Genomic DNA, 22,337 nt, shown 5'->3' on the forward strand with positions numbered 1-22,337 from the left:
GCTTTACTTGGGGGAGCAGGGAGAAGCTAGTGTAAGTAGTTATTTTATTTGCAAATAAATAAAATAACTATAAACACTGGCAGAACCCAGTAACTGAAGTTGGAGCTCCAGTGAAATTCCTCAGCATGGAAATTAAACTTCCTCCTCAGGAGACCATTCTTCTTTGGGCTTCCAAAAATGCTTATTTTCATTTTTTTTCTCCCCAAAGCCCAGTAGAAATAAAAGGTTTTTGCCTTGCCTCTTTTATGGGCAAGAGAACATTTGCCTCAGCAATGAATGTTCCTGCGGGGATCCTTCCAGGTGTGTGTTGTTGGTGCAGCTGCCTGGACATCACTGTCCGCTCCAGGGCCTGACCTTTGGGCCTCGCCAGTGGCTTGGGCTGTTCGCAGGTCAGGATCTGCCACAGGAACGCTGAGGAGCAGGGCAGGACCTGACTCCGGGAAATTCCAGCGTCTCACGTGGCTTTGGTTTCCTTCTCCTTCGGCGTGTTTCCCCAGGCTTCTGCTGAGATCTTCATTTGTTGATGAAATACTTCAACAGCTCCTTCAGAGGGATGCCAAGCAAGCAGAAAAATCAAAGCATGCATTATGCGTGGCAAGATACTAGCTCCCAATTTCCGTACAATTGCTTAGATCAAATCTTGACAGGATGTGGCTGTGAAGTTGTTCCACTGATTCCCAGGCAGCCTGTAATTGCCTGGAGATCTCAGCCCGTGAAAACACATCCCAGCACCAGCCAGGGTCTCTCCAGGGGGAGCCCCGTGGGGTGGGCAAGCCAGCACTGGAGAGAAAAAATGGAAAACACAGAGAAGTAGGGAGCAATAAAAAGGAGGAGGAACGGCTCAGCGGGCTGTGTTAGAAACCACGCAGCTTTCTGTCCCTGCTGGGAATCCTCCCCAGCCTGTTTCAGGTGCCTCATGGAAGCATATCCTCACCAGCTTCCCCTCCCAGGCTTTCTGACAGCCCTCACGGAATATTTTGTGCTGGTAAGCACCTTTTAAAGGTCATCGAGTCCAATCCGCCTGCAATTAGCAGGGACATCTTCAACTAGACATCTTCAGTTTGCTGAGGGCCCCGTCCAACCTGACCTGGAATGTTTCCAGGGCTGGGGCACCTCTCTGGGCGACCTGTTCCTGCATTTTATCATCCTCATTATAAAAAAATATATCCTACACTTGGCCTAAATCTACTTTCTTTTGGTTTTAAACCATTTCCCCACGTTTTATTGCAAGAGGTTCCACTAAGAAATGTTTGCTCCTGTCTTTTAAGTGTTGAAAGGCCCCAATAAAGTCTCCCTGGAGCCCCTTCCCTGCTCCAGGCTGAACAATTCCAGCTCTCCCAGCCTTTCCTCATGGAAAAGGAAAACTCCACCTCCACCAGCTCATAGGATTGGCAGACAGGGAGTTTCTTTTCTTTTTTAAAAAAATTTTTTTTTGAGTGTTGCATTAATTTTAAATTTCTTTAATCTCTGATTTGTCAGGAAGGGGAAGAAAAAAAAAAAAGAAAAATCTCATCACCTCTTTTCTAGAGATGTAGTTTAAAGAGGAGATGACAGTATGCTTTAATTTTCTTTTAAGTCCTCTCAAGCAAAATGAACGTTCATTTTGTGCCTGAAAGCATCAATTTTTCTGAGCCATAACTTCTCATCCCTGTTATCCACAAGGTACCCTTTGGCTTCCTGACATTCTCTAGAGATCTCCCAGTCCCTGGCAAAATGTCACTCTTATTGGGACTGATTTCTAGAGACCTTGAGTGACTTCTGGGCAAACACTGGGCTCCTCCTCAGGAGGACAAGGTTCTCACTGCTGCTGGGAGAGGAGAATTCCCCCAGGACCAGTTCTGAGCACTCCAGCCTCTTAATTTTGTGCTGCTGCTGTGGGCAACCAACAGGAGACTCGGCTTTTTGCTCGGTGTTTCGCTGTCTCATGAGTAAGCCTTTGATGCACAAATCGAGGTGGGTGTTGCTCAGACAAGTCATGCAGATGGGAAGTAAAAACTGTGAGGTGCTGGGCTGCCAGGGAGCAGGACAGCCCTGGACAGCAGCCCAAAGGATGGCGGACGCTGTGGCAGGAACATCCTTGCCACCAGCACAGCAAAGAGACAGAGAGGAGGAGAAGATGATATCCACAACAATTCATATTTATATTCAGAATAAAATGAATGCCGTATGTATAACGTACTGGCCAGGGCAGGCACGTTTCTGGCCACAAATCAATCAACGAGCAGGTGTGTTATTAAACACCCACTGAAGAGCTGAAATCACTGAAAAGCTGCCTGCTCTGGATTTCTGTTGTCTTTGCCACTCTCCTCGCCATCTGATCTTTTGGTCCCAGAGATGCAGCCCTGTAGCAGCACGACACAAACAGGCGGGAACTCCCCGTCTGCAAAGGGAATTTCGGTTTTTGCTGCCATAAAAGAGGAGAGGTGGCGTGTCAGTCACTGCTACCCGGCCGAGGAGACGCAGTTTTTCGGCAGAAACCCTGAAAGCACTTTGGTGCTGCACTCTGGCAGGGTGTGCACCCTCGTGGCCTTGGTCTGGCATCTTTCATGGCACCTCGTCGGAAGAGGATTTTTCATCCACCAGCCCCCGAGATGTACAAAAGCCAACTCCAGGTTTCCATGGAGAGAATCTATTCTGCTTTCTCCCTGCGTGTCTGAGGTTCCTACCAAGGAGGAGCCAAAGCAGTGGGATGCATTTGTTTGACATTGCTTTTACAAGGGGAAACTGCGAGTTTAAAACATCAGAGATTTACAAATAATGAGCCGAGCAAAAAACAAAACAAAATAAAACAACAATGACAAAAAACAACCTCAGCGTTTTATGTTACCAGTCGTCCAAAATTACCAGTCTTGCAGATCCAAATTAACTAGATTGAGACTTGGCTATTATTCAGAGACGGGGAAAACCCTGATCAAAATCACGTCTCCCCTGGAACTTTTGTCTGCTGGCATTAGAGAGGGCAATTCTTCCGTTATTGCCCAAAGTTTAATAAGAAGGCAATAATAAATGTGGGATAATAGATGCAGGTTTTGCTCCAAGGTGGTTTCGACCCTTTCAGAAAGCCTTTCCTTAAAATGTAGCTCCGTTTTTCAGAGGGGGTGGGAAGGAAATAAGTGCAGTAACCCTCAAGAAGGAGGAAATTTGCCCTCTTTGAGTTTAACCTTTAAACGGAACCCCAGGAACCAGCTTTCAGGACTGTACATTACTTTTTCTCCATCTTTATTAACCTGTGCAGCATCCTGAGAGGCTGCTCAGTGCACAAAGCAATTCCCCACCGGCACAGGACACGAAAAGTCCCAGTGGAACACGGCACAGTCATTTCCCTGCCTGGGTGACAAATTTGTACAGGGAAAATTCCTTCTCTTCGGTAAATGATGCACAAAAAGTGGCATTTCCATTACACCACCCAGCGCACGAACACAAAGGAGGGTTTAATCCTCTACATGGCACAATTGCTTCCGAAAGGAAGGGCTGGAACTAAACACCTCCGTGAGCACGGCGGCAGGAATTTATGAGGGGCTAATTGGTTTTCATCCTCGGTGACATTATCAGGGTCACGTCCTGACACACTGAGATATCTTTAACACCGTGGAAACGGGAATATTTAAAGTGCCAGAAGATAAGAGTTAAAAAAAAAAACCTCCTCCTTAAAAGATTATGTCTTCCATCAATTTTCTAGCCAGCAGCTCGCCTGCCAGAACACTACAGGAAATTCTTCTCTATAAATTACAATTATATATATATATTTTTATATATATATATATATATATATATACTTTTCTACAAGCCGATTTTTATATTCTAGGAATTGTTTCGCATGGTTACTCTTTGGGGTTTGCTTTTTTGGAGCACGGGTGCTTCTTGCCTGTGGTTTTAGTCTTTTTCATTTTTATTTTTATTTTTATTTTCTGTAATATATCACAGAATCACAGAATGTGTAGGGATTTTATGTATTTTTACATATTTAATTTATTGCATAGATATAAGGGGTTTTACTATTATTATTGTTATTATTATTATTTTCTCACTTCTAGTTTGGGCTTTGGTTTATACTTTCTTTAGACGGCAGGTGCTGACACTTGGAAGATCAACAGCGGGGTCTTTATTATGTATTTTCTGGATGTTATCCTGACCAAACAAACAGTTTATGCATGATTATATCAGCTACTAGTACGTTTAATACCAGAAATAAAAGTAAAGTCGTTTTGACGTCATGCATACAGCGTTTATTTCAGTTTTTGCGAAGAGCCGACGTTACATTGTGTGTTTGCAACAGCGGGGAAACGAAGCACTGACAACTTCAAGGGCGGAGCTCGAACTGAGGCACACCAGGAAAAGCAGCACTTTAAAAAGCACTTTAAGAGAAGTACTTCAAAAGAAGTTTTTTAAAAGAAGTGCTTTAAAAGAGTCTCGCTAAAAGGGAGACTCCGGAGCCCACAGCGGGCACGGCGGGCGCTGGGGACCTGCCGGGACCTTTCCCTTCGCGGCGTTCACCGCCCGCCTGTGCGGCTGTTAACAGCGCAGGGAGCAGGCGGCCCGGGGGGAAAAAACGCCAGCAAAGGCTTCACCAAAGCGGCAGCCGCCGCCTTTTCCCCCTCCGCCGCGGTTTTCACGGTTTCCATGGTTTTTATTGGCAGCCGCGCTCGGCACGGCCGCGCTCCGCCATCAGGCAGCGCCGGGCCGCCTCACGCAGTACGGCGGCCGGGAGGGGCGCGGGGCCCGGCATGGCGGCGGCCGCGGTGGCGGCGGCGGGCCGGGCGTGCGGCCGCGGGGCGCTGCGGGCCGCCTGGAGAGGTGACGGGCGGCGGGGCACGGGCGGCGGGGCACGGCCTGCGGGGCACGGCCTGCGGGGCACGGTCTGCGGGGAGGGCGGCCACCGCCGGCCCGGCGGGAGGCGGCGGCATTGCCCGCGGGGCGAGGGGAGCGCTGAGGGGCGCGCCCGGCCCGGCGGTGCCATCGCCCCGTGCGGGCGTTGGTACGGCCTGTGCGCATCCAGGCGTTCCCGTGCGCTTTTCCGGCCTTTCAGCGGGCGTTTGTGCGTTTGTTTGTTTGTTTATCTATCTATCTATCTGCCCCGGTGCCTCCTCCACTTCGGGGTTTCAGTGTTTATTTATTTATTTGTTTGTTTGTTTGTTTGTTTTCTATCTGTCTATCTATCTATCTGCCCCGGTGCCTCCTCCACTTCGGGGTTTCAGTGTTTATTTATTTATTTACTTGTTTGTTTGTTTGTTTTCTATCTATCTATCTATCTATCTGTCTATCTATCTGCCCCGATGCCTCCTCCACTGCGAGGTTTCAGTGTTTATTTATTTGTTTATTTATCTGTTTGTTTGTTTATTTATCTATCTGCCACGGTGCCTCCTCCACTCCGGGGCTTCAGTGTTTATTTATTTATTTATTTATTTATTTATGCATTTATTTGGTTTTTTATTTACTTATTTATCTGCCTTAGGATGATGAAGCGACGTGGTCTGCTTTATAATTCAAATTCCTGCTTTTCTTCCCATTCATTATATCTTTCTCCTCACTGTGAACATTTTTATTCAATAGGAATCCAAAGGGGGTTTTTTCTCTTATTTTTTTTTCTGTAATTTTCTGGGTTTTTAACTCTCTTTGGTCGCTTTTCAGAACTCAAATGTGTTATTTTTTTTTTCTCCCCCAATATATACAAATGTATTGTTTCTTTTCCCTCAGAGGTTATATAAAATATAGTTATATATACTTCTTAAATACTTCTACAAAGTAGAATATATCCTTATACATTTATATTTATACGTATGTATATTCTTCCACTTCTATAAAGTATACTTAGGAGGAAGGGAAAGCATCTCTGTCTTCTGCAGCCCTCTAAAAGCTTTCTTGCTTTTCTTTTCTTTAAGTAGTTAATGAATTTCAGGTCTCTTTTCATCACCCTCAGGGCAATCTATAATGAAGTGATATGCCCAACTGTAATTAACGCCTGGAACATTTGGAGGGGCTTGCCAACAGGCTGGTGGAGTTTCTGTAGTGAAGGGAAATATTTTCACAGCCTAATCACGAGAATATCCTTTAAAAACCCCAAACCATTTCTTGCCAGGTAAACCGGGAAAAAGAAAAGGCTGCAGCTACTTCTTAATAATCTGTTAAAATCACTCCTGAAGGCTTCTTGCCTCCTTCTCCTGGTGACATTTTCTGTTGCAACGTTTTCCCTCCCACGTTCTGCTCCGCACTTCCAGACAAAAGGCTCAAGTCTGATTCCCTTTGGAAATAACTGGTTTTTCTTCCCAGAAAACGCGGTTTTAAGGGAGGAGAAGTGCTGTCTCTAAACACCCGTGTGTCTTTGCCCCCAGGGTTTGTTCCTGTGGCAGGGACAGGCAGCTGCAGCTCCTACTCCAGCCTGGCCTGGGATTTCCAGACACGCTGCTCCCTCTCTGCCCCCTGGACTGGCACACTGCAGCAGTGCAGGAGAAGCAGTTTCTTCAACACAGGTGAGCCCTGGGCTGGATAAAAATTGTTCACTGTAACAGACAGGAGAGGGGAAGGGAAATAATGTTCTGGGTACAGAATAATTCTTCCAGCAAAGAAATTTGTTTTCTTTACATCTGCTGAAGGAAAAAAAATAAATAAATAAAGCCAGTCAGGCTGGGCTCGCTGCTCACCTTACCCAGCAAATTTTGACTGATTCCAAGTACTTGAGGGTGGAGAGTTCTCCAAAGGTTTGGGGAAGGCTTCAGTGTGACCTGCAGGCCGTGCATGGAAAAGGCTTTCTAAGGATGCCACCTGCAGGAACAACTCGTTTAGGCAGGCAGCAAGGAGATAAGAAAGTATAAGAAGCCACCCTCTGTTGTTATTTTGTTTATCTGAAATTAAACCTGTAGCACCACGAGTGATTGCGGTGTGATTAGGAGTTGTAGGTGAGGTTATTTCCTTAATTAGGCTTGTGTTCATACTCACAAGCTCCTGTTTTACCAGGAGCTTTCCCAGACGTCTGCTTAAATAAATGACTGAATTAAAAATATTTGCTGGGATGGCATCCGTGTTGTTCAGTAAAATTTTATGTATTTAGGCAAACTACCTGAAACTATTGGCTCTATTTAACAAGGTGGAAAAAAGAAAGTGTGTCTCCTTTATGTATTGAGCAGATACAGAGACTCAGAAGACTCAGGGTTTTGTATTTCAAAGCATTTGGGTTTTGTTGTATTACTACTTTGCCAGTTTTGTTTCTGCATTTTGAGGAAAATGCCCCAAAACTTTCCCATTTGACCTTGGGGGGGGGGTTAAAAATAATTAGGCTGTAGATGTCTTTTTTTTTTTTTTTCCTGCCAACAAATCTGCACACCCACCTGTTCAAAGCTTTTATGCAATCCGCATAATTGGAGCTGTTGCAGTTTTTTAAACAATGTTAAAAACATTGAGATGAAGACACTGATTTTGGTGAGCATACCGTGGAATCCCACATGCTAAAAGTAACCCTGTGCCACTGTTCCATTTTTTTCCCTCATTACCAAATCTCTTTGGAGAAGGAATGGGGAGGAAATACCACACCTGGTAAGGTTTCACCTGTTAATAAAAGAGTGTAATCCAGGCTGAAGCTTGGAAGAGAACATGATTGAAAAGACCTTAGAGAGTTCCTGAAGGTCACACAGCTGCCACAAATGTGGTGGTGTTAGTGGACAGCAGAAAGAAGCATGTTAATTATACCAAGTTCTTTTAATTATGTCACTGTTAATGTCTGTATCTCTGCTGCTGTGCTGCCACAGGCTGTTTGTCACCAAAAACCTTAGGAAAAGGTTACTTGTGTTTGAAGGAAGTGTTTTACAAAACTGATTATTTCTTCTCCTTTTACTCCCTTCAGTGTTTCAACTTGCCGCTCTCTGTATGCTCAGCGAGCTGTGAACTCACCTTGCAGGAGACTAAAGAAATCTGATTTTAATCAGGTACTCAGTTAATGAGTATCTAGTTAATGAGTATCCAGGGTACTGGTTTCTGATGGGGCTTCCAGCCAGTCTTTCAATACTTGTGGTTTGAGGTGTGGCCTGACACTCACCTGATAAATACCTGTCTCATTCCTGATATTCAGGGATGGTAGAAAAAGACACCACCCCAAATCCTTTCCAGAATATTGCAAATGCCTTTAATTGATTAAGTGAAATGATTAAGTGACACAGACTTAGTGTTGGAGCTTGAGTAAAGCACGCTTTCAGCTCAGGTCACTAGTGGATCTTTTTCCAGTCTATAAAATAAAATCTTGGAGATGACACTTTCTCCCCCACCCCGAGTTCAGTAGCTCTGTGCTTTTGGGTAACAGACTAAAAACTGTGCGGTGGCTTTTATGACTGCTCCTGTTTCAGCTCTTGAGGAGCGCATGCTGTTTTACGAAGGCAAAATAAATTAAGCCCATAAATCTGGAAGGCGCTGCATGTCTGCTGTGGTGTCTTCAGTGCAGAATATCCCCCCAAGTGTGGAAGCAGAATTCCGGACATTTCTCCTGCCTGTGTGCGCGCTCACTGATCACCTTGGTGCTTTGCTTTGCCCGGTCACATTGACCTTTCTCACCCACAGATTTTTCTTTTCTCCAGTGCTGTGTTGTGTGTCTGTCATTGTGATCTTTCCTGCTGACAGCCCCATCCCTTCCACGTCCCGTTCTTGTCACTTCCCCTTAAAATCAGCGTGGTACCTCCGTCCTGTAAAGAACTCAGCAGCCTGCAGGCTTCTGATGTGTTCCATTAAATGCAGCTGCTTCCCAGACACATGATGGGATTATTGTGGACTGATGAGATGAGCTGCACTTTGGGACCAAATGTGGTGTTTTCGTTTTTTGGCAGGATTTGTGCAGTGCTTGAGGCCAAAGCTTGATTTGACCTGACCTGTTCTTCGTGGATCTGTTGGCTTCGAATGTTCTCCTTTGGTGCAGGACATTGTCCTTGCTCTGTGACCTTTGCTCCTTTCCTCTGCTGGAGTTTAAGTGATCTGATTGTGTGTATATTTGGAGTGCAGCTCAAAGTGTGCAGGATTTCTTTTTTTGGCATCTATTACCAGCTCCAGAGCTGCTCTTTTCATTTAACTGCTTGTTGCTGCCCCTCTGGAGCTGTGATGACCCTTTCTGAGGTCACCCAAACTGCAGATCCTGCTTAAAAACAGCCTTGCAAAGAAAAGTGGAAGCACCTTTATCATTTTACTTGTCTATTAAATCTATCCTCAGATCGTTTACGTGTTTTCTTTACTGATTCTCATAGGACAGATCCCTTGTTGTTACAGGTGCATTTATTTTTCACCCTCAGAACAGATTGTTGCGTTAAAGGAACTTCTCATTTCTAAAACAGCTTCATGTGGGAACTCACTTTTTTGTGTTTTGTGGCTTTTAGAGCAGGATATTTTTAGGGGGGATTCAATGTCGTTGTTCAGTGTCCCTGGATAAGCACTTCAAGGCATTGCTGCTCTCAGTTCCTAATGAATGATTTTCTTTTCACGACCTGGAAGTTAATATTGTACCGGTGACTTGTTAGGAGTATTTGTCTTTAAATCCGCTTTGAAAAACCATGTAAAAAACCCTTGCACTTGGCTATGTGCCTCTCTCAGTGCAGGAATCAGGAGCAGAGGCACCACATCCATATGCACAGGGTAGGAAATTCCTTTCTTGGCAGGGCAGTAATGCTGCAATTTAAATGCCACCAAAGCAAAGATCAAGCAGGCTTCAAATCTGGGGTTATTTTTTTGTTCAGCTGCAGTTTCCAGCGTAAGCTGTACTTTGAATATAACTAAAGGAAGTTGTTGGTTTTTTGTTGTTTTTTTTTTTATTTCAGTGACAGCTGATCAGCTCTGGAAAGGAGCTTTGGCAGAGACTGGCGTGGGAGTAAAGAAAGGAAGAGGAAAGAAAAGGAAGAAAAAGCTGAGGAAGAATCTCAATAGAGGCCAGGAGATTGGTGAAGGTAGATTCACAAATGCAAAGCTGAGGACATGTCTTGATGGTTTTGTGTGTAGTATAATATATATTTTCTTGCTTTCATAAGTGAAATTTCTTTTCCTCTCTGTGATGTCAGAACTGCTCGAGATATTTTTGTCTCTAAACAAAAAAAAAAACCTTGATATGATTATTTAAAGTTGGTTTTGCATTTTCGGGTATAAATTCTGCATCATAGAATGCATTTAAAATACCTGAGAATTTTCTCCATTTCGTTGCATTTGTTTTTTCCCTGAGTGCAGAGTTGCAATCCTAACTTGGAGCAAAACATAATTTTCCCTCTGTTGGTTTTTTTTTTTCAGGACGTTCTGGTTTCCTCTGGCCTGGTCTCAATGCCCCTGTGCTCCAAACTGGGAAGGTGCAGGAAGTTGCCCAGAGAAAAAAAGAAGAGCGAGAGAGAATTCAGACTGAAATCATTCAGCAGAGAGATACACTGGAGAGGAAAAAGAAAATCAAAATCAAGAGAGAGGGAGGATGGAGTGGGAAGAGCTGGGGAGGGATCCTCCTGGATCCTCCTGACCCTGGTCCCAATGGAGGTAAGGAAACCAATTTTCTGCTTCCTCTCCCTCAGCCTTTCTCAGGGGGGCTTGGAGAGAGGGAGATCCAGACTCTTTCTGTGGCTGAAAACTGGGTTTGTACTTTGTTCAAAAAAGCACAGCAGGTCCTGCTAACAGCAGTGGAATTTGTTAAAACCCTGCTGAATTCCCTGTAGCTGTCAGACTGCTCTGTTCCGTTACAGACTCTGTGATTTTCTGTGGGATTACAGGATGCTCTGTTATTTCACAGGAGTCTGGAAGGATGGAAATGTTTCTTCTGCATCAATTGTCTTGAGCATGAAGTATAGTCATTTCTTTAAAGAGCTTCTTGAAGGATTCTGTGGGATAACTCAATCTTTTTTAAAATTCTAGTTCAAATAATGAAGCGGGGTTAAAGGTCGTGTCATTTGAACGTAGCTTTTAGAAGAAGCTGCAATAAATAACTCAATAAATAACTCTCATAATAACTATAAAAGTTTTTTTTTTACTTCCTAAGTAGTTCAATCTAGTGAAACTAGAGCTCTTACATGTACAGCCGAGAGGTGACTTTTTTACAGTGCTGTTATGTAGACTACCAGAGATTCTAGAGTAGCTTTAACATTTAGAAGCCTGATCTTTTTCAACTAATTAAACATGAAAAAGACTTGTCAGCTCCTGTTGGGCTGAGTTTTTACTGTGGAACTTTGCTTGTTGATATCTCTCTGTGCATGTTTATGGTGAGAGGAGCTAAGAAACACAGCTCTGGTATTTTCTAGCACTGTTTGCATTTCGTTTTGTTACCCTAAAAGCAAATATTCCCTGGAAGGCAGTGATGTGACGACGGACTTGGCTGGCTGTCACTGCATCTGGCAGTGTGAAAATGGGAGATTTGAGGGGTTGGTTGCTCCAGATTCCCCCTAAATCAGTGGTGGAGCAAGTGCAGAAAAGTTCCATGGTTCCACACTGTGAACGCAGGGCTCTGTTGAGTTTATAACTAAAACTTTTGGGTTTTAACTAAAGGAAGTGGCAGCTGTTGTAAACAGTGTTTATGCATTTGTGAACTTTACCTTCTGGTGTTTTCCTTGGGGTTTTTTTGGTGGGTTTTTTTTTTTGCATTTGGCTGGTACTGCAGATGTGGAATACTTGCATTTAAAGTTGGCTGTGTGGAGCCTGCTCTAGTCAGATCAGGTTCTGCCAAAAAAAAAAAAGAGGAAAGGGCACTGCAGTCAAAATGGGAGAGTGAAGCTGTCAGCCTGTGTGAGAAATGTGCTGGAGCAAAAAGCAGTTTCTGGTTAGCATGCGCTGATTTCCTTCCAATCTGCTGAAAATGTCAGGGATCTTCAGGGCCCCCACAGTTCTTCCAGCAGCTTTTTGTTCTGAGGATTAATGATTTTGCAGGGGAACTGGGGCATTCACTGCGTGCAAAGCAAAGGCAAGGTGATGGGAAGAGCAGACCTGCAGCTGCCAAACCCAGTGAATCCTTCTGGCCTGAGGCTGTGGCGTGGCTGGGTTCCCTGGTTGTCGCTTGCTGTGCCAGCTAGGAGTAGAGAAAGGACAGAATTTGCCACTTAAAAATCAAATTACTTCTCTCCCAAGTGTTTCTTCAGCAGCTGAAGAGCTTCAGAGGGAGCAGAGAGTGCCTGCTGGGATTCACAGCCTTAGAGTGAGCTTGGTGCAGACTGCCAGATCTCTAAACTGCCCAGAAACATGTTTATAAACATCTTGGAGGTTGTGTAAATAACAAAAAACCAATGTTTGGTGCAGGACTGAGGCCCCAGTTCTACACTTTTTAAGCTTTCCTCCAGAATCTCGGTATAACTGCACCAAATAAAGGTTTTCTGTGTGACACTGGAATGCTCAAGCTGGAAAAGCAAGAGGTCGTAAGGATCCTGGTTATTTGAAATGGTTACGTATTGGGTTTTTTTCATGCTCCCCTTTCTGGAATTTCACAAAAGCGTGGATAAAAAAACTACTTGCAGTTTTATAGAATCACAGAAAAGGTTGAGGTGGAAGAGACTTTTTACAGGTCATCCAGTCCAACCCCCAAATTTCTTTGAATCCCTCTTCATTGTATGGGTAAAACCTTCAGAAAATTCTGAAAAATACTGGATAATACTTTAGCCACAATGGAAGTGACCCATCTGGGGGTTTTAATGATTTACTCCGTATAAATGGAATTCGAGGTTTATTTGCAGCTTTGGAGCAGTGTTTAGGGAAGAAGGCAGCTTACACTGCTGCTTCAGATTATTCTTACCTTACCTTTTCTACTCCTTGCTGAGACTGCTTTATAAACTAGAGCTCCAGAGAAACTGGAAGCTTCTTAAGTTTTGGGGGGGGTTGTGCTGACAGACAGCTACCACAAGGAAATCTCACAGAAACTTTTCTCCCCACAGAAACCTATGAAGATTTTGAAACAAGAGTCATCGAGGTAAGCATTGCAGACCTCCCCAGGGACTTGGAAGGATTATCACTGCTTCATGTTGACCCTGCCATTATTTAATAACTCTTTGCTAAGTCAGTATTGCAAGAATAGGAATTAGTTTGGTGTTCTGTTTTCTGCACCACACCTTCAAGCACAACCTGGGAGAAAGTGGATTGCTTTGTCTCCTCAATCCAGAGAGAAACAATTTCCTGACAAAACAGCCTGAATCACAGCAGCTCCTTGGCTGAAAGTTAAAAGAACAGTCAGGCAAGTCAGGAGCTGAGCTGCCTGACAGCTCTACTGCAGAAAAGCATCTGAGAAATGTGCAAATGGCTCTCCTTGTCCTTGATTACCTTCCTGCTTTTTGCCGAGATGACCATCAGTTGGAATTCTTGAGAAATCCCAATCTTTCCTTGTGGCGGTGGGATTTATTATCTCCCGAGACACGGAAAACAGTGGTGCTGTGTTGTAATCTCAACGAAAAGTCACGAGTTGGTTTCTGTGTTTTATTTTATTTTATTTCTTTTAAATCCTGCGGAGGGGAAAGATGTAAACTGTTTTAGATGTCTGCTGTGAAAAGGATTAAAAAAGCAGTGGATGTAAACAAGAAGCAAGGTAAATTCAGACAGAAAGAATGACCTGCAAATGGGAATCGGAATACTGGAATGGGTTGGGAGTGTGTGGAATGTCTGCCTTTGGTGCTTTTTAAAAACAGCGGAGAGTGTTGTTGTGCTGCTGTGCCCTGTCACAGATGCTGCAGGGGGGGACTTTGCCCTTCTGTGCTGGCAGAATTATTTACAAACAGCAGAGCTGAGTGGCTCTGCACTTGGTTCCATGGGCTACAGAGTTCTGTCCCAAGGCTTGATGATATTTGAGTAATAAAAAAGATTTTAGAAGCAGGCTGGGGCTCTGCTGTTGCACGAGATTGCCGCAGATGAGCACTGAGAAAGTGGAATGCTTTTTGCAGAAAAAAAAAATGGCAGCAAAAATTCAAAATCAGCAGCGAGCTGAGGATAATTGAGTCTTACAATTTCCTGATAACAAGCAGGAGTTTGGAAGTAAATGGATCATTTTAGCATTCCTGGCTTAAATAGGTGAGAGGCATGCTGCTATTTCTGGATGTGTTTTCCATTATCTTTTCCTCCACAACAGTACGAGGAGATGAAAATGATGTTTGCTGGGAAAGTTGTGATTAAAATAATGTTTGCTGGGAGGTTGTGCTTCACAGCAAGAACCTCAGAGGCATTTTTAAAGGGCTGCCTGATGAACAAAGATATAATAAACCCTTTCTGCTGTGATTGTGCCACTGAAAGGGCTGTGCTGCTTTGCTGAAAGAAGAGAGAAGTTGCTTATTACAGTGTTTTCTTATAATGCAGGAACAGAAAAAGCTGTAATTTGATTTCTCCTGGCTGAAAAATGGAGTGTAGACTTTCAGATTTTCATGTCAGCTAGAACTAAAGTTGTCACAGAGGACTTGGGTTAACTGTTTCTTACTTTCCCTGCTAGCTTAAGGCGCATTTCCTGCTCCTGTGTTAGAGATAAGAACAACCTCTTTCAACAGAGCTGATGGTAATGCTTAACTGGTGTCCAACAAAACACAATCACAGTGCTCATTAAAATCCATTGCTGTTTTCACTGGGAGGCTTCATTTCATGTGTCATCATCCCTCAGACGAGGTTTTTCTCTAATTTTTCTCCAAAGTGAACATGGTAACGTGGCAAAAAATAAAATTAAAAAAAAGCAGCCTACATGGCATCCTGTGCTGTAACAGTAATTGCCTTGTGGCGCAATTAAAATTGGAAAGTGAGGCCTTGTGCTCAGCAGGGCCTGAAGGCACAGAACATGAGCTTAGTGGTGGAGAACTTTCTAAAGGAGGAGATAAAATTACAAATAATGCCCTTTGCAAAAGACAGACCTTAAAGGGGTTTTGTCCAGCACTGGAACTGCCTCCTGCCAGCTGTGCAAACTCTGATTTTCACTTACTGATTCGTTCGTGCTCCTTTTGTTCCCGTTGCCTGTTTCTGGTGAGGGCAGCTTGGAGAATTTTGTGACCCATTTTAGGAGGCTCAGAGCAACCTTTGCAGTGTCAGAGCACCTCTGGTTTTGGGTATGGTACTAGCAGACCCAATGTTTTATATAAATGTTCAGTATTAAGCATTTGAATAATGTTTTAAATAAACAAAAGCACTCGGAGGTTTGTGTTTGAGTGTCCAACTCAGACCCTGTCAGAAGTGCTTTTTCTTTCAGCACTGCGCCCTGCTCTCATTTTATCCCATCAAGAGCTAAAATTTGGAGTACTGGGAGAAGTGCTGGGACCAGAGGCTTTTATCCCAAGAGGGGCTCAGCCTGTGCAGACACTTCTCTGCACAACAGCAGCAGAAGTGTGGCAGTGCCAGGAGTTTGCCCCAGAGGTGGCAGGCTCCTAGAAATCAAGACTAAAATAGGATTTCTAGAAAGGACAAATTCTGTTTTATATCTGAATTAAAATTTCTAGAAATTCCCAATCAAGGGCATTCAGGCTGGCCAGTCATTCATGTGGCTTTCACGGGAACAAACCCTCCAAGGCAGTGCTGGATTTTGACCCTTCTTCTAACCAACAGCTGAAGGCATCCGAACCTTTAGCAGCCTGCCTTTGAGGGTAACTCACTTCCACACTGATAAACGTGCAATTAATAAACTTCTCTTAATAAACCTTGGAGGTGGTTTCGTTTTGGTTCGGAGGTTCAGTTCTAGGAAGAAAGCGGAGTTTTCAGAATTTCCCCACTGGGTGGTGGGTACAAGGAGACAATTTAGTTGATTTGGGCAGTTCATTTGAGGTGCGCTGTGGTTTAGGTTGAGCCTCTGCTTTCAGAGTTTCGAAACCAGTCCAGTTTGAGCGGCAAGCTGATGGCAGGGCTGGCTGCGTCTTGGTTTCAGTCGCTTTTCAGAGGCTGTGCTGGTTTAAGAGTGGCACAGGAGCTCCTTGAGTGTGTCTTTATTGCCACATCCTGGACAGGGAGAGGAATAATCCATGAGTGGTTTTCTACAAACAGCACATCCTTTATTTTTGACTCTGTGCTGGCTCTATTTTTGTCCAGGTGCCTCCTGAGACTGGCAACAGAAGATAAAACAAAAATAGCATTCCCTTGATGCTGCTGGGGAGATGACTCTGCCTCGCTCTCTTTTCTCCCATTATTATCCCGCATTTTCTTTAAACAGCCCTTTTCCACAGGCACTTTCATCTGATGGGGCGTGGAGTTTTTAGCTTGCTCGTCAGCGGTGAGTTTGAAGAAGGAAAAACAGCTTGGAATAAGCAATTGGCAAGGCTGGTGTTCCTTCCAGGTGCTCCCCAGGATGTGTGGGCATTAATTAAATATTACGCGAATCAGTTCAATATTATTAAATTAATTCAGTATTATTAAATATTGAATTAAATGGCATGTTTATTTTAATGAAAGCAAGGTGGAATTTTGGAAACCCTGACCATAATCTGTACTTAGCGAAGGCACTGGAATTTTTGGGGGGGATTTGTTGGTTTTGGGTTGCTTTGTTTGTTTGTTTGTTTGGATTTCTAATGGTGAATTTTAGGAAGAATGTTCAAGCCATGACCAGGTATTTTCTAATAATCTGCTTTCAGATGTATCACATTATAACCTGAATAGCTGAAGAATTACATACGGGAAAAGGATTTTTATTTTACATTTTATATGTAATTAATGTATTACAGACAGCATGTAAACTGTATGTCTATATTTAAACGAACATTTAGTTCAATATATAAACAAAAGCAAGAGCTGGAACAGATGGATAAAGGATCTCAGATTGTTGCCCCAAATTTGGGTTCTCTCACCCAAGAAGCCAAGGCACGCACAGTTGAGCTGTGTGATTTATTTCTGTTTTTACTCTAACAGGGGTGCTGTGTTTTCAGCGCTGGCACACCGAAAGCCACCAATACAAACTTATTTCTGCAGTTTGATTATTTGCAGTTCTGCATCATGAATCTGCATCACTGCTGGGCTGTCTCTCGGCTGGGTTTCAGGGTACAGCACACCCTGAATTCCTGTGTGGTGTCAGGGGTAGCCTCAGAGGGGTGGTTTTCACACCAAAAGGAGCCAAGTTCCCCCAAAGGACAAAAGCTGAAGGAATTCTGAACCCCAGCAGTCCAGGGCTGGTTTGGGCTGACATGTAACCAGTCTGTTCTCCTTATCTGATCACTTTAGTGACCTTTGGGGATATTCTGCATTCTCCGGGTCAGGTTGTCCCCTCCCTGTTCCCAGAACAGGCTTTCCCTCCTCCCTTGATCTGTCCCTTGTCCACTTTGGGATGTGGTAGACTCTGTAAGGTGTAAGGGCTCTAAAGCAGTGACTTCTGTAGAATCATGGAACATTCTGACCTTCCCCGCTCTCAGATGGGATCTCTGCAGTGACCCTGCAGCAGGCAGGTAGATTTCAATCCTAAGTTTTAATTCCTGTAAAGCAGCAACAGGCCTTGAGCAATTTCTGAGAGTGCCTCTAAAATATGAGGGGGGCACTTCAATATTGATGTCATTTTCTCAGTATTGGTATTATTTCCTTTTTTTTTTTTTTTTCTCCTCCTTCTTTTTTTCCTAAAAAACCAACAACCCCCCAACCCATCTGGACTGTCTGCAATAACAAGGAGCCCTGTGCTGTTGTTTTTTTCTTCAGGTGAGAAATGTGTTCTGCATGAAGGCAAAGGAAGGCAGGAAGAAATCCGTGCGTGCCTTGGTGGCTGTTGGGAACGGCAAAGGGGCTGCAGGTAAATGAGTTTATCGTCTGGACAAGGTGACACCTGCTGCTGTTTTGTGGGAGCTTTAAAAGGTTCATGGTCAGGCAGAGTTTTGCTGGGCTTTGCCGATGTGAAAGATTCAAGGCCTCCTATGTGCTCCTCCAGCTCACACTTGGGAGTGGAGGAAAATCTATAAAGAGAGGAAAAAACTCTGGATAAACTTCCTGTCTGTTCTTTGGAAAGCTTCTTCGTGTTGTCACTGTGATCCAGATGTCCTAAATGATGGAACTGAAGGTGTCCCAGGGATTTTTTCTTCACTCCCTTCTTTATTTTTAAACAGAGTGGACCCTTTCTTTTGTCTGAAGCAGTCACCACTACTCAGTTATTTAAAACAAAGTTTCAAACACACAAAAAGAGCTTAAGCCTGATTTTTTTTTTCCCCCCTTTGACCGCAAGCAGTTGTCATCCAGCTGTTAGGTGTTCATAACCCCTGAACTGTTTGTGATTTGCTCCGAGCCACTTTCTGAGGATGATCTGTGCAGTGGAAAGGAAATTTAAATGGAAATGCTGAACGTGGCTGTGAAGTTCTTTGGGATTTTTCCCCACTTCTCTGTGTCTCAGCAATGAAAGGCCTCTCTCTGTCTTGCAGGTTTTGCACTAGGGAAGGCAGGGGACAGGACAAACGCTTTGAGGAAGGTATGTTGGTTGAATTTTTTTATTTTCTTTGCTCGATGGCAATTACAATTAATTCATACCTACTCTTATTATTTCCCAATAATCGGTATAATTTGTAGTCTTTGCCAAGAAATAAGTGCATGTGTCTGTCTGTCTTGATAAAGATTTAGGTTAGAAATCATTTAAGATGATCCTTGGAGATGATTTCCATGGAGTTTAGATGTGGCAAATCTGCTCTCCTAAGTTGTTTCTTCTCTTTCTTTTTTTTTTTTTTTTAATGTCTAATTAACTGAACAATGGTAAATTGCAAATGCTTAGCAGAAGAATTTAAGGAGAAACATGCTTTGTGCTCTTATTCTCCAGGCAAAGAATAAAGCAATCAGCTCCTTACACTTCATAGACCTGTATCAGAACCACACAAGTGAGTATTATTATTCTTCCAGTGTGAGCACTGGACATGCCAGCAAGGACTGGTTGCAGCTACTTGCAAAGCATTAAAAAAAAAAGTTAAATATTAAGTTTTTCTGATCTCTGATGTATTGGATTACAATTCTTGACAGCCTGGTCTAGTTGAAGGTTTCCCTGCTCATTGTGGAGGGCTTGGACCTTTAAAAGATCCCTTCCAACCCAAACAATTCCATAGTTCTGTGCTGAAAATGTGGATGCTTAATGCAGGGTGTTTCAGAAAGGTACTAGCTCAAGGTTTTCTAGGAAGAGGAATTCATCTGTAATGCCTTTTCTTTTCCCCCCCTCTCCAGTTTACCACGACATTTCTGTGAAATTCAAAAGGACAAAAATCCGCATGAAGAAACAAAACAAAGGTAATTAAAGGAGTTTAAAGAGCTCTCGGCTCTCTCTTCTGAGTGTGTTGTGTGCTCACAAATAATCCCACAGTGCTCATTTATGTGGGTTTGGTTTTTTTTCCCCCCCAGGGTATGGTCTGCACTGCCACCGAGCCATTATCACCATGTGCAGGCTCATTGGCATCAAGGACATGTATGCCAAGGTCACCGGGTCCAAAAACTTGATTAACATCACCAGGGCTCTCTTCAGAGGCTTGACCCTCCAGGTGGGTGCACTCCCAGCAAACACTTCGTGTTCCAGGCTCCGGATGAACTCATCTTACAAGGAGCAACAAAATCAACCCAGGGGAGAATTCCTGAGCAGTTTTTTTTACCCAGTAAGATCAGCCTGGCGAGTCATTTCGTTGACACAACTGTCGTTGCAGACACGAGAGAAAGATGAGCTATTCATTATTCAATATTTCAGTATTCAATATGATTCAATATTTCAGAAGGCAAAGAGCATAGAAAAAAAAAGTTTCCTTGTTTAATTTTTACTGCTTTTTGTAAGGTGTTCCCATACAGACTTAACACGGTTGGTGAATAGGAGCGACACTTTTCTAATCTCACTGGTTAAACCAGAGAAACAGCAAAACACCAGCTGCAGAAAGATTGTTTTGAGAAAGGAGAGTTGGTTTGCCAGGGTTGTTTTGAGAAGAAGCTTTCTTGACAAATTTCTCCTTGGGGAAAAAGTCAGCATTTGCTAGCAGGCTAAAATCTCTCAGCCCCACCTCCTAATATTTGCTTATTAGGAAATTTCTTTGGGGTTTTTTTTTTCCCCCCTGCCCCACATCCCGTGTAGCTTTTGCCCTGAAGCGAAGCCACGCTGTGCATCACTGCTTTGCTTTTGTTTTCCCCGTGCTATTCCCAGGAGACTCACCAGCAGCTGGCAGACCAGAAGAGTCTCTACGTGGTGGAATTTCGGGAGGAGCAGGGCCCTCTGCCCATCGTGGTGGCCCTGCCCCAGGGCAGGGTCAGGGAGGAGCCTGAGCCCGAGCCCGACGTTCCAGACACCGAGCTGGAGTGGAGGGAGGTGAAGGAAGCCCAGGGGATGCTGAGATCCCCCTGGGCCAGCGTCAGGAGGGCAGCGTGCTGACCGCTCCTGCCAGCCGGCCCAGAGCCTGCCTCAGCACAGGCCGGGGCAGCAGGAGCTCTGCGGCGCCAGCCCTGGCACTGCTGCCGTCCAGCAGCGCTGGCTGCTTCCCCGAAATTCCCCTGAGAGCTGGCCCGGTGGGAATGTTCAGGTGGGAGCACTCAGAGAATGTCTGTGGCTCCAAGCATGCCTTCAGTCCGCTCCAGAGGATGGTTTGTAAATCAAGAGCTCCCGCGTTTCTTTCACAAGAAAACTGTTGGAAATACAGGACCGTGAAAGCAATAAAGAATCATCAGAGTGGGTTTACTTTGGGTTTGTTTGGGTCCTTTTGTTTATTTATTTTCTTTTTTTTTTGCCCAGTGCTGGTGTGTGGGCAGTGCTGCAGGGGGAGTTGATGTGTGCACTGTGTGTCGCTGCTGAGGCTCAGGGGTTCAATTCCCCAAAGGCCACGAGATGCTTGGGCCACCTCTTCTGTCAGTGTGGGACAGAATTCCAGCCTGGGAATTCACATTTGGAGTTGTGATGTTAAAGACTTCTAGGAGCAATGCGTTGCACTGATTTCAGTGCAGGTTTCTGAAGACAGCAGTTGTGTATATACAGACAGGCAGGCTCAATTTAATTGAGTTTTAACTCACTCTTGCAATGAAAATTCTAATTCCAAGGCCACGCCTGCTGCCCAGTGGGATGAAGGGATTTTTTTCCCTGTTTTCCAGCTCAAAATATACCTTCAATAGGGTGTTCAGGTGTTCAGGCTCCAGAGTTTCTTGAAACAGCACATCAAGCCGTGCTGGCACTCAGCTGGCATCTCTGAGCTTAGGTCCCGACATAAAATAAATCCTTCGTGGCTCTCCTGTTCCCACAGGAACAGGGTTAGCTCTGGCTGTGAAATGAGGAATCCCTGCATTTTCCTCCACGGAGCCGGCCGCAATTTTCTCTTAAAAACCAAACTCCGCTCCTGCAGTCCAGGAGAAGATGGACGTTCTCCTCACTCACCGCATTGCTGGAGGCAAGGGATCCAACATGCAAATATTTGGGGAACTGTTAACACACGGTGGTTAAACCACTCGGCGAAGCAAGAGCGGCCGAGATTACAATCGGGGCAGAGTTAATGAGTGTGTCTGCAGTCTTGGCTTTAACAGGAGCTGGGGCTTTGCCTGCCTTCCAGGGCACGGGTTGGTTTAACTGGCATGTAATTGCTGCGCTCTGGAGCCTGCAGCCCTCCCTGTCCTGCTGAGGAAGCTGGAGAAGAGCAGGGAGGAGAATTCCGCTTGCACAGCCGGGTGAAAGCTGGTGGTGGCTGCACAACGGGCCCAGTGTTTCAGCGCCGTGAGTGGGACTTGTAAATGCTCTGGGGGAAACAAAAGAGCCTCGTCTGTGGCTTTTTAAATGGGCTGCTCCCTCCAGTTCCTTCTGCAGGGGAATCCCAGCGATGGAGGGATCTGGGAATTCCGGAGCCAAGGGATGGAGCAGCCCCACATTTGGGGAGCAGCTCTGTGTTCAACACCCTGCAAGGCCAGCGTTCCCACACCCCGTGGAGCCCTGGCAGTGTCCCACTGGCCCCATGGAAGTGTCCCCAAGGGAAAAGGCTTTGTCCATCGTGCTCAGTGTTTCCTGCAGAGCCACAGCAAATCCTCGGCTCGGGGCTGCCTTCAGGGCTCTCTGTGGAAAAGAGATGTGCTGCACGCGTGGGCTGTAGGTCCTGGGAGATGCTCTGAGCTCCGGGCAGCATCTTTCCCTTCAGGAAGGGCTGGGAGTCCATTCCTGACCCCAGGAGAGGATCAGAGCTCCAGCTCCATTCCCTGGGAGCCCATTCCTGACCCCAGGAGGGGATCAGAGCTCCAGCTCCATTCCCTGGGAGCTCGTTCCTGACCCCAGGAGGGGATCAGAGCTCCAGCTCCATTCCCTGGGAGCCCATTCCTGACCCCAGGAGGGGATCAGAGCTCCAGCTCCATTCCCTGGGAGCTCGTTCCTGACCCCAGGAGGGGATCAGAGCTCCAGCTCCATTCCCTGGGAGCCCATTCCTGACCCCAGGAGAGGATCAGAGCTCCAGCTCCATTCCCTGGGAGCTCGTTCCTGACCCCAGGAGGGGATCAGAGCTCCAGCTCCATCCCCTGGGAGCTCGTTC

General features: G+C 45.0%; 1 protein-coding gene across 1 annotated transcript; it reads left to right on the forward strand.

Moving 5' to 3' along the window:
• The first annotated feature begins 4,693 nt into the window (after positions 1–4,693).
• Positions 4,694–20,518, forward strand: MRPS5 (mitochondrial ribosomal protein S5). The gene is made up of 11 exons (XM_066177674.1): positions 4,694–4,794; positions 6,330–6,467; positions 9,783–9,908; positions 10,243–10,476; positions 12,849–12,883; positions 17,542–17,632; positions 18,252–18,298; positions 18,641–18,698; positions 19,036–19,098; positions 19,210–19,346; positions 19,991–20,518. The coding sequence occupies exons 1-11, from the start codon at positions 4,725–4,727 to the stop codon at positions 20,213–20,215; spliced, it is 1,224 nt and encodes a 407-aa protein (XP_066033771.1). The 5' UTR covers positions 4,694–4,724; the 3' UTR covers positions 20,216–20,518.
• Positions 20,519–22,337: the final 1,819 nt, after the last annotated feature.

Source organism: Chamaea fasciata, unplaced genomic scaffold, assembly GCF_029207755.1.
Source record: "Chamaea fasciata isolate MVZ Bird 193981 ecotype frontalis unplaced genomic scaffold, bChaFas1.0.hap1 SCAF_3, whole genome shotgun sequence".
NCBI classification, from domain to species: Eukaryota; Metazoa; Chordata; class Aves; order Passeriformes; family Sylviidae; genus Chamaea; species Chamaea fasciata.

Bases quoted from the DNA above. Each gene is read 5' to 3' on its own strand.
- MRPS5 (XM_066177674.1), top strand. From the start codon at position 4,725: ATGGCGGCGGCCGCGGTGGCGGCGGCGGGCCGGGCGTGCGGCCGCGGG. The intron at 18,299-18,640 runs GTATGTTGGTTG...CTTATTCTCCAG, and splicing joins GGACAAACGCTTTGAGGAAG to GCAAAGAATAAAGCAATCAG. The intron at 19,347-19,990 runs GTGGGTGCACTC...TGCTATTCCCAG, and splicing joins TCAGAGGCTTGACCCTCCAG to GAGACTCACCAGCAGCTGGC.